Source organism: Rhinolophus ferrumequinum, chromosome 7 (assembly GCF_004115265.2).
Source record: "Rhinolophus ferrumequinum isolate MPI-CBG mRhiFer1 chromosome 7, mRhiFer1_v1.p, whole genome shotgun sequence".
In the NCBI taxonomy this organism is placed as follows: Eukaryota; Metazoa; Chordata; class Mammalia; order Chiroptera; family Rhinolophidae; genus Rhinolophus; species Rhinolophus ferrumequinum.
This window is the reverse complement of record NC_046290.1, coordinates 99,719,443-99,731,524: the sequence shown is the minus strand read 5'-3', so window position 1 is coordinate 99,731,524 and position 12,082 is coordinate 99,719,443. Positions and strand designations below refer to the sequence as shown.

The window sequence follows — 12,082 nt, the reverse complement described above, 5'->3', positions numbered from 1 at the left end:
GCTAATGAAATTAAAGGATGGCAATTAATCACCACCTCCAGGGGGCGGGGCCAAAGGTTGACCTAGTCACACACGCTGAAATCTTTGAAATTTATTCATTGAACCACGTCCCCTAGGCCCTCCTGGAGCCCGCCCCGCCCCTCCCCCTCCAGGAGCCCCGCCCTTCCCTCCATCTGGCCCCTCCCCTCCCCCGGGCTCCGCCTGCTGCGCTCGCCGCACCGCCTACGTCTCCGCCTGCCGGCCAGGCCTCCCCGGCGGTTGCGCGCTGCGCCCCTTCTTCCGCGCCCGCTCGCGCCTTCCCCGCCTCTCCCGGCTCTCCGCCTTCTGGGCGGTTGGGCCGCGCGCCTGTGGGGGCGGGGCCCGGAGGAGGCGATCGAGCCAATGGGACGCGGCGGCGGCGGCGGCGGCGGCGGAGGTGGACACGGCGGCGGCGGCGGCAGCGGTAGCGGCGGCGGCTGGGTCGGGCCCCGACGGGCGGCGGCGGCTGAGGTGGAGGCGGAGGGAGGCGGCGGCGGCGAAGGAGGCGGCGGCGGAGGGGGAAAGATGGCGGCACCCGTCCTGCTGAGAGTGTCGGTGCCGCGGTGGGAGCGGGTGGCCCGGTATGCCGTGTGCGCCGCCGGGATCCTGCTCTCCATCTACGCCTACCACGTGGAGCGGGAGAAGGAGCGGGACCCTGAGCACCGGGCCCTCTGCGACCTGGGGCCCTGGGTGAAGTGCTCCGCCGCCCTTGCCTCCAGGTATCCCGGCTGGGGGAGCGGGCCGGGAACGGCCGAGCGGGGTGAGGGCGGAGGCTGGGGGCGGGGAGCGCGCGGCGGGAGCTGGGCCTGGGATCGGTGGGTGCCGGGCCGCGGAGGGACCCGCGGCGCTGCGAGCGGGACCCGGACGCGGCCGGCGGCCGGGGGCTCCGGCTCCGGGGTTGCCCAAGACCAGGCTGCCGGGGCGGAGGTGGCGGGGCCGCGAGACCGGCGAGGAGGGATGAGGTGGCAGTGCAGCCGGGAGGCCGGAGCGCACCAGGACTCGGGCCGGCCAGGGAGGAGCGGGAGGTTCGCGCAGGCTGGGTCCTGGCGGGCGGGACACCTTTCCTGGTTGTCGCTCGGGAAGGCAGGTGTGGGTGTGAGACCCTGCGGGAGGGAGCGTGCGGGAGGTAGGTGTCCACCCCTCGTTTCGGATCGTGCAGCCGAGGCTGTGCAGCCGGCGTGGGCTCGGGGTGGCTTTTCCCACTGCCTTCCCCGTTCTAGGACAGGTGTTTTCGTTGTCAGGCCTCTTTGTGCTCAGTAGCGCTAATGAGAATTTGCAGACTTCTTGAGACGGTGACATTTGCAGTCAAACACGAATTTGACCCTACCCTGGAAGAAGATATCAGCACTTAATATATCTGATTTCTTGGATTTCCCCTTAGTCTGTTTCAGTGTGCTTTGGACAGGGAAATGGCCTGAGTTTAGGTCTCGTTTAAGCTTAATTTGAGTAAAATATGAGTATGTCATGTGTAGTGATGATGTTTTGGGAAGTGGGGTGACTTTTAAACGTTGTTGATTAGTATAATGGGGTCCCCACAGATGAAAAGTACATGCATTGCTAAACTGGAGTGTTTGGTTTGTTTTACTGATAATATTAGGTTTTTTAAAATGTAGTTAATTTATCGTTACATTTTATTTTCTGCATTAGATTTACCTAGGCAAATTACTTTAAAAAAAAACCCACAGGATTTACATTCTAAAAGTGGCTGCTTATTATTATTATTATTATTGAGGGTTAATTTAAAAACGTAGCAAAAATGAAAGAAATGATTTGAAATTGATAGGTTGCAATTTTAATAGAGACATATTATGCCTAATATTTTGAATTTGTTAACAGTAATTAGCTTTGAACAGTTTTTCCCCTCCTGTTGATCTGTAATTTGCTAGGTAAACAGTAACGTATAAGCTTACTAGTTTTATTTTGACCTACATATTGGTGATTACATGAACAAGCTAGCATTGGAGTTTGTCTTGTAACTGTTTACAAACTTCATATATTTAATGGGGATACAGAGATTTGGAAATTAAAGTGGCTTGAGTCTGATTTGTAGACTAGTTTTCTTTTGGAAATAGGTAGAGTGAACAATCATTAAAAGTTTTTATTTTTGTCAAAGTGAAAAACGCTTTAAATAAAAGCAGATTATTGGAGACTTTAAGTAGTTCTTTTTATTTGTCTTGAGTATTGATTGCCATTTAGCAGTTGTGTTAAAAAAAAGTTACTATTTTAGGAAAAGAAAGTTTGAGTCAGGTTTGAGTGAGGAGTGTAAAAGATAAAGGATGAGAAAAGTTAACTGATGTAAAGAATCCTGAGGAAAATCCTATACCAGAATCCAGCGTGAATTCACGTGACTTTGGATTGCTGAAACTCACTTTATTCTCATTTCTTCATCTGTGAGTGTCCTAATCCAAATAGAATAAAGTAGATTAATGAAGGAATCTTGAGTGTGTGTGTGTAAAGTTCCCTAGTATTTTGGGAGGCATCACTGTCTCAGGGAGTAGTTCTTTTGGATTTCAATTTCAAAAGACATACTTACCCCCCCTCCCACCCCTCAAATTGGGAGGCTGTAATAGATTTGCCAGTTTTTTGTTCTGCCAGGTATAGCCAATAAAAACAGCAACGGTAACCCACACTGCTATCTACTGTCACCATCATTTCTTCTTACAAAAGGATATTTTAACTCAATTTGAAAGGACAGAATCTCAGAGTAAAGGCCCTTTAAATGGACTCATTTAATTTTATTAAAAAGTTTACTTCTCCTTATTTTTCCTCATTTTTATGTAAATCAGTAAAAACTGTGGCAAACCTGCACCACCATGCCAGCCAACATTAAGTAACCCCTGTGTGGTGCACTGAACTCAGATCCAAAGGTTCAGGTGGGCTCCTAGCTCTGCCACTTGTTAAACTGGCCTCAACATAGTCATTAATTATCCAGAGTCTCAGCTGTTTCTTATGTTAAAGGAGGACCATAAAACTTACTTTACCAGATGAATGGTAGCATTCAAGATGATACATGGAATCCATACCTGGAATAGAATAATTAATTATAGTTGTTGTCATTGATTGGAAATGTTATTTTTTTGCAGTGTCTGATAATAAACACCTTTAAATAGTATACGTTTCTTGTTATAGGTATAGTCATTTATGTATTTCAAATGTAAATTGTTTTAGTGTCCATTGCTCATTCTATGGCATAGGATAAAGAGTTAAAGTCTGTTTAAAACAATTTTAGAAGTGTTGCAAGAGAAACAAAAAAGTGTGCAGAATATTTTTATAGGTATTTCCTGTAAGTTACATTAGACCCCTTCCAAAAAAGGTTTTTATGTAAAACAAGTGATCTTGGAAGTTTAATAGGCTTGATAATTCTATAGTTCTTAAAACTGTAAAAATAGTATCTATAAACCATCAAAAAGGTACCTTATTTTGCAAAATGTTGGACTAATACCTCTCACATGTCTTAAATAAAAATTAGTATCGTATACTTATTACCCCCACTCCCCTGAGATCAGACGTTTTGAGAATTAGAATCTAGAAATATTTGCTGCTTCTCGCTTTGTACAGTTGCCAAAGGTAACATAGTTAGTGGCAGATTGGGACTAGAAGCCTGGCTTCCAGAGTGTTTTTAGAATCCCTCTTCCTCCATTTTTTTCAATTAAATTATTGTATAGTTAATACATTCATTGCTTCAAATTCAAAAGATCCTAAAGCACATGCAGTGAACAGTTTCCTTCATACCTCTTCCCTCAAACATACAGTTCTTCCCTCCATAAGCAGCCATTAAACTTTCTAAAGCCGTTTTATGCATATACAAGCATAAATATTACCATATTATTCTCCCCGTTTTTTAAACATAAAATTATCACATATTCCGATCTGTACCTTCCTTTTGCTAGCATTCTTTCCATCACGACCATACTTTTAAGTGCTTACATTCATATTTAGTAGAATGTTCATAACTACTAGTTTGTAAAAAAATGTGTTCTAGTAGTTAGGTTTGTTTTTTTATTTAAAAATTTTTTCAATTACAGTTGACGTGCAATATATTAGTTTCAGGTTAGTACAACATAATTATTAGACATTTATGTAACCTACAAAGTGATCCCTGACTAGTACCCACCTGGCACCATACATAGTTATTACAATATTATTGATTATATTTCCTGTGCTGTACTTTATATCCCCATGACTGTTTTTATAACTGCCAATTTGTACTTCTTAATCCCTTCCCCTATTTTACCCATCCTGCCAATCCCACTCTCATCTGGCAACCATCAACTTGTTCTCTGTTTCGTATGTGTTTATTTTCAGTATTTGTCTTTTCTCTGACTTACTCACTTAGCATTATTCCCTCTAGGTACATCCATGTTGTTGGAGATGGCAAGATTTCATTCCCTTTTATGACTGAGTAATATTCCGTTGTATACATGTACATCTTTATCCATTCATCTGTCGATGGACACCTAGGTTGCTTCCGTATCTTAGCTATTGTAAGTGATGCTGCAGTGAACATAGGGGTGCACATACCTTTTCAAATTAGTGTTTTCATTTTTTTTCAGTTAAATACCCAGAAGTGGAATTGCTGGGTCAATAAGGTCATTCTGTTTTTGATTCTTTTGAGGAGCCTCCATACTGTTTTCCATAGTGGCTGCACCCATTTACATTCCCACCAGCGGTGCACAAGCATTCCCTTTTCTCCACATCCTTGCCAACACGTATTTACTGATAATAGCCATCCTGACAGGTGTGAGGTGATATCTCATTGTGGTTTTAATTTGCATTTCCCTGATGATTAGTGACATTGAGCATCTTTCAATATGTCCTTTTTAGAGAAACATCTATTCAGTCACTGCCTATTTTTTAATTGGATTGTTTGTTCTTTTGGTGTTAAGTTATACAAGTACCTTATATATTTTGGATATTAACCCCTTATTGGATGCATAATTGGTGAATATCTTCTTCCACCCAGCAGGTCTTTTATTTTCTTGATGATTTCCTTCTCTGTGCAAAAAGTCCGTTTGATGTAGTCCCATTTGTTTATTTTTTCTTGTTTCCCTTGCCCTAGGAGACATAGCCACAAAATTATTACCAAGAGTGTTGTCAGCGAGTTTCCTAGAAGTTTTGAATAAGATGAATTTAACAAATAAAATATAGATTCTTCAATGTTATTGTTTCTTGGTATGGAAATTTCAGAAGCCATATGAACTCAAGAATTCAAGAGGAGTAAAGAGATAATCACAAAGAAGTGAATCTGGACTGCCATGCATTTAGAGGGCTGTTCCTACTTACATAATGCCCACTTTATGCTAGGCAGTGTTCTTATGCTTTACACATGTTATTTAATTCTCATAACAGTCCCTGTGAGGCACTTTTGCCACCATTTTACAGATGAGAAAACTGAGTTACACAGAATGTAAATAAAATTTGATTTAGATAATACAGTACCAGAGGCCTGATTCTAACCCAGGCAGTCTGGCTCAAGAGTCTAAGCTCTTTACCATTACTTTAAATGGCATTTAGATCTAATATTTATAGAGTGATACCCATATCAGCCAAATTTTTAAAAATACACAAATATTTGGGCCATTTTTTTACATTTTGTGCCATAATGCCTTGTTTGTATTATAGCTTTTATGTCTAGTCTAGAGCAATCATTTTGGAAAAGGAAAAACATTACTATGAATGGAAAGCACTATGTTCAAGAAGTAAGTTCCTGGAGTGTTTACCTGCTGAGCCTAAACTTGTGAAGATACGGCATTTGTCACACCTAATTAATGAACAGATACGTAGTGGGGTGAGTTATCAGGAAGACTTAACAGAATAGCCAAGGGAAGAAAGATAAAGTAGGTCTGGGCATATGGAGTGAAGGAGGGAGGGGGAAAAGAGTGAGACTCAATTTGCGAGGGTGGGGTAGCCCTTTCTGAGAGGTGTTGAGTCAAATGGACCTACAGCACAGAGCCTGGAGATTTGGGCCTGGGGTGTGGTACTGGCTAAATCACCACGCAGAACTAGGAATTAAAGAGGGATTCATATTCTTCATGATTCAGAAGAGCTCTAAGGAACAGCATGAGGAAAAGCAGAGAATGGTTGCCACTTGGGTGAATAGCAGTGGTCATATTTGGATGTAATAAACCCATCTAGGTTAGAACAGGACTGGAATCTAGATCTTGACCAGAAAAAAGCCGAGCCAGGCATTCTTGTAAGCCACATGTCCTTGTGAACACAGTGAAGGCTTACAAGCATGGAGCCTTGGCTTTCTCTCCTGGACAGTATTTGTACTAGATTGCACTGCTTATCAGTTTTCAAAATTCGTTCCCCAGAATCCTACTTCGGTGGTAGTACAGCAGGGATTTCATAAGCATTTGATTCACATTTTAAATATTTTAAACTTTAAAACACTGTAAACATTTATATGTACTCTAATGTGTATCATGCTATATTTTAACACATTAGGGACCATTGATTTGTACTGCTAGTTACCTCAAAGAAGTTATGCTAGGTGAAAAGGAGCCAATTTTCAAAGGTTACATGCTATATGATTGCTTTTGTATAACATTGAAATAAAGTTACAGAAATGGAGAACAGATTAGTGGTCACCAGGAGTTAGGAATGGGGGAAAGGATTGTGTGGTTATGGAGATAGTATGAGGGAACTTCCTGGAAGGGGATAGTTCTGTATCTCAATTGTGGTTACTCGAAGCTAAAAATGTGATAACACTGTGTAGAACCACACTGTGTAGAACTGCGCACACACACATACCGCATATAAAACTGGTGAAATCTGAATAAACTGGATTGTACACGGTGAGTTTCCTGGTTGTGATATTGTACTAGAGTTACACAAGATGTTATCATTGGGGGAAGTTAGGTGAAGGGTGCTTGGGACCTTCCTGTGCATTTTTTGCAAATTCCTGTGATTTATAATTATTTTAAAATATAAGTAAAACAGCAAAAGAGAAAAAAAGGTGATGTATTTAGAATATCAGAGGGAAATTAAGCAAAAGGAAAAATGTTAAAATCATTGATAATGCCAACACCCAGGATAACAATCCTTATAGTAGTTTCTTGCTTTTTCTGTGCATGTACTTGAATTTTAAAAAATTCTATTGTTTAGAGAGATTGTAGCTTTATGTTGGTATTTTTAAAATTTAGGCCAGTGCTTGTTTGCCAATGTAATATATAAGCAAATTCACTACTATAGAACTCTGATTGCATTTTGCAATAACACGTGACTGCCTTATGCATAATATCCTGATGTCATGATTTGTATATATATTTTAAGATTTTTATTTTGTACCAAAATATTTGTGATTACCAAGTATTCTTATTCCTTAATATTAGTAGAGATTTAACTTAGAAATGTTCTATTTCTCAGACTTCTGGACAGGTGCAATACAATCTTTAGATAGCATTAATGTGCTAATCTTTATAAAACAAAAAAACTCTTTTATTTGCAACTGCTAATCTCTGAATCAGGTTTTTCTTGATATGGTGCAATCAAAACAAATTTGACAGCCCCAATCATCCATGATTTCAAGTTTGTGTTCATCAGAAGGGCTTCATTGTAAATGTTATAAATGCGAGCTTTTAAAATACACTGATAAAATAAAATACTACTTCAGTCTGTTTCTTATATTGCAGATACACATAAAATTTCATTCAGAAAAAAGTTCTTTGGCTAAAAAAATATTTTTAAGCCATTGTTTTATGATTTATAAATTTTCTGTTATTAACGTCTGTAACTTACAGGAATTTCAAGGAAACTATTGTTGCTGTTATGTGATTATTGACCTTTGTAAAAACAATTGTTGTATTTGAGAAGTAAAACAGTAGAAGATCCGTGACAAAATAGGAATTAAAGTTGCCTGTACTCAACTCCACATTGTGTTTTAAGAGTTTTATTTATTTCCTCCTGAGCATTGTGCTAATAGTTAAGATCACAGATTCTAGAGCAAGAGTACTTGGGTTGAAATCTTGGCTTCTACTTGATCTCTCTCGTCTCCGTTTCCTGCTCCATAAAATGAGGATAATAATAGTGTTTAATTCAAGATTACTGTGGATATGGAGTGCACCGTTGCGCCAATACCTGTAAACAGTTTTAGCACAGCTCCTGGAACCAAGAGTAAGTGCTCATAAAATTCACCTGTATTTTAAAACATGGTTGAGGTCACACTGTATGTATTTTATACTTTTTCCCCTCATTTAACATGTCACAGCTATTTTCTCACATCTTAAATTCCACCAGCAGTGTAAGACAATGTCAGGTGCCCTGTATCCTTGCCGGTATTAGGCATTCTCATTTTTTTAGATCTTTATCAATTTGATATATGAAAATGTCATCTCATTATTTTGATTTGCATTCCCCCCAAGCATAAGCAAGGTTTAATGGTTTTCACATTTTTATTAACTGTTGGCATTTCTTTTCTTGAGTCTTGCCTAAATAGGTTAGAATTTTTTCATATTAGACAAATGCTTTATATATTTAAAGGATATGAGTATCTTATTATATTAGTTGTTAATGCTTTTGCCATTTTAGTTGTTTCATTTTGTAGTAGATCGGGGTTTTTTTTTTTAAGTACGTATATGAAAATTTTAATTTTTCTTTGTAGTTTTTTTCCATATGTTTTAAGTTTACAAGAGCATTTCTCATTCTGATATCAGATGAATGTGCATTTATAATTTCTTTTAGGATTGAAAAAATTCCTTAATCATCTAGAATATAGCTTATCAGGTGTTAGATGAGTCTGTAACCTAAAGTTTTGTACAGACATGTTTAATGAACATTTGTATTTCTTTTGGATATTACTTGTTTATACCTTCACCTTTTTTCCTTTCTGGGTTGTGTTCTTTTCTTATTGGTTAGCAGGAGTTCTTTAGATACCACAGTAGTTAATTAATCCTTTGTTACATGTGTTACACATATTTTCTCTTAGTTTCTCACTTGTCTTTTAATTTCGTCTGTGGTATCTTTATTTATGTAGAAGTTTAAACTTTGTATGTGTTCCCATCTTAGACTTCTTTGTAGCTTTTGGGTTTTGTTTTGTTTTTTCTTTAACTTTGTTTTACAAAATCTCTACGTTTCAAGATTTTTTTAAAACATTTTGTTTGAAAAATTGTTTTCATATTTAGCTCTTCTAATTTGTGTGGAATTTACTTTTTTGTCTGATGTGAGATAGGGATCTAACTTACTTTTTTCTAGGTTGATAGATTTTTGCCTATCTCCATTAGTTGACTTGTCCATATTTGAAATGCTACACGAATTTCTTTATATACCTAGTACCTCTTTCTGGATTCTCAGTTCGGTTCCACTGATATGTTTGTCTGTGTTTCCACACAATTCCATTACCACAGTCCCACTCTCCCTTGTGGCTTTATGTAGAGTGAGTTTGATATCTGATAGGGCAAATAATGCTTGGTTTAAAATTGCCTTGGCTGTTCTCATGCATTTACTGTTGCAGGTGAATTTTAGAATTTATTTTGATGAGCTCTAAAACAATCCCATTGAGATGTTGATTTATAGATGAATTTGGGAAGGAGTCAATCCCCACTTAAATCTTCCCATTAAGGAACAAAAATATTGGGTCTTTGTGTTTATTCTGGAGTTGCTAATCTGATACCATTTTAACGTAGATGCCCATTATAGTTTTGTTTTGTATGGGATTTATGTGGTACTAGAAATTGAGAAATTTTATGATTGTGTACCAGTCGGGGATCCCAGGAATATTAGAATTCTTTTGAGTCAACAGCCACTATTTTCAATTCTGTAGGGTCCCTGAGGGAGAGATTTATATTAAATATTTGTACTGGCAAATGAAAAACCAAAACACTTTTCGTTTTATTTTTAACTGGGACTTGGGTACCAAACTCAAGACAAAAGGCTGGAATGAGCCCTGTTGGTTCATGTGGAGAAGCTGTTTTTCCAATCTAGTGAAGCTTAATTTGTTTCAAACTGAAATAGACCATGAGATGCACCCCGTGGACCTCCCCACTTCTCAAACCCAGCTGGACCTTTCCTTGTGGTTTGAGCAGAGCCTGCTCTCTTGTTGGTGCTCAGGGTCGTGGAACCAGAGAGAACCTGTTTGCCCTGGCCGACGACTGATCTGGCCTTGGCCACCTGCCTCAGACCTTTTCTGCTCAAGTAGTAGGTTTGGCCGGGGCTCTTACTTGGAGAAGGGAAAGCCCTCTCTTGAAAGCTTCTCATACCACTTAAGTCCCTGGGAAGAAGCAGAAGAGTGAGCCTGCTGTGTGCTGACCTTTTAATGATGATCCTACCCAGTAGCACACAGATCCAATTAGTACTCTCAAATCTGCCATCTTTTATCTGAGAGGGGGAAAGAAGAGTGAGAGGGGCCTTGATTCCTCACTTCTAAAGATAACACAAAAACTTTGAGCCATTCTCAGAAGCATTGGTTTTCTCTTGGGTTGTTACTTGTCTCAAATCAACCAAAAAGAGATGGAGTAAAAACTGGTTTGCTGAGTGTTGCACATAACCCATATTCTTTCTTAACTATGTATCAACCTGCAGTGAGTGACTAATTACTCATGAGACTTACTCTTCCCTTGCTTAATGGTTCATGACTTGTTCTTGATTTTCCTCCTACCACTTGTTTCCTTCTTGGTTTTCCTTACTGGCCTGTCCTCCTGTACCTGCCCATTAAATGTTGATGTGCCTGGGATCTGCTCTATACCCTCTTGTCAGTCTTCTTTCCCTGTCACATCCATATCCATGGCTTCACTTACAGATGAATCCAAAATTTGTATTCAAGCCTGGACATCTTTGAGCTCTAGATCTGCATATCTAATTGCCTGCTGGACGTCTCTGTGGATATCTCAAAAGTACTATAAATTTAACATGTCCAAGATTTAATTCATATTCTTCCCAGAAAATGCTGTTTTCTATCTCAGTGAAAGGCATAACCACCCAAGCAGTTGTGCAAGTCAGAAACCTGCGAGTTGTCCTTAGTTGCCTCTGTCCCCTCCCCTCCCCCACCAAATCCAATTAGTCACCAGGTCCAATTGATTTTTTTCTTCTTTTGTTCTGTTTTGTAACATACATACAGAAAAGTCATTGAGCTGTGCATCTTTTTTGATGTAATAATTATAAAGCATAAACCTTGTAACCAACATTCACATCATCAGATAGATGATTGTCAGAGCCCCAGGAAGCCCTCCTGAAACTCCCTCCTCAAGAGTAGTAACCTGTCTTGAATTTCATGCTAATCACTTTCTTTTCTACTTAAGATTGCATCCAAACTTGGTAGTTTAGTTTTGTTTGCTTTTTCAACTTTATATAAATGGAACCATTTAGTTTGTATTCTTTACTCTGGCTGCTTTCACTCAACATTATTTTGTGAAAGTCACCCATGTTTTATGGAACTATAGTTTAACATTGCTGAATATTATAGGAATATATCAATTGATTTATTTACTCTTTTTGGATGGACATTTAAATTGTTTTCGCTGTGGCAGTTATGAAAAACGCTGCTCTGAACATTTTTGTGTATCTTCAGTTTTAGTTGGTAATGCTAGACTGTTTTCCAAAGTGGTTGCACTAATTTAGATGCCTGCCAACAATGTATAAGGATTCCTGTTTTTCTGCCTCTTTGCCAAGCCTTAGAATTGTCAATCTGTTAAATTGTATTAATCATTCTGGTGTACATATAATGGATTTTTACATATAATTGAGGTATACTTTCATCTCCAGTAAAATACAAAAATCTTCGAGGTACAGGTGGAAGACTGTTTTACATGTGCATGTACCAGTACCCAGATGAAGGTGTGGAGCCTTTCCACCATCCCAGAAAGTTCTCTCATGCTCCTTTACAATCAGAAGCTGCTATTCTGACATACTGTTTTGACCTCAGCCACTGTCAATTTGTTTTGCCTGTTCTTGAACTTTGTGTCAATATGTGCTCATAACAGTATGTGCTGTTTTGTGTCTGGCTTCTTTTGCCCAGCATAATATTTTGTTGCTGTTTGCAGTTCATCTCAGTTGTTGGTTTTATTAGTTAGTTATTTTCTTTTATTGCTTAGTTCCATTGTGTGGTTATCATTTTCTTATTATTTCTAGG

General features: G+C 39.3%; 1 protein-coding gene across 1 annotated transcript in view; it reads left to right on the top strand.

Moving 5' to 3' along the window:
- Positions 1–472: 472 nt before the first annotated feature.
- VKORC1L1 (vitamin K epoxide reductase complex subunit 1 like 1) overlaps positions 473–12,082 on the top strand; it is a 61,307-nt gene continuing 49,697 nt past the window's right edge. Inside the window, exon 1 of the mRNA XM_033110816.1 lies at positions 473–737. Coding sequence (XP_032966707.1) covers positions 544–737 — 194 coding nt within the window. The 5' untranslated portion in view covers positions 473–543. The remainder of the gene's footprint in view (positions 738–12,082) is intronic.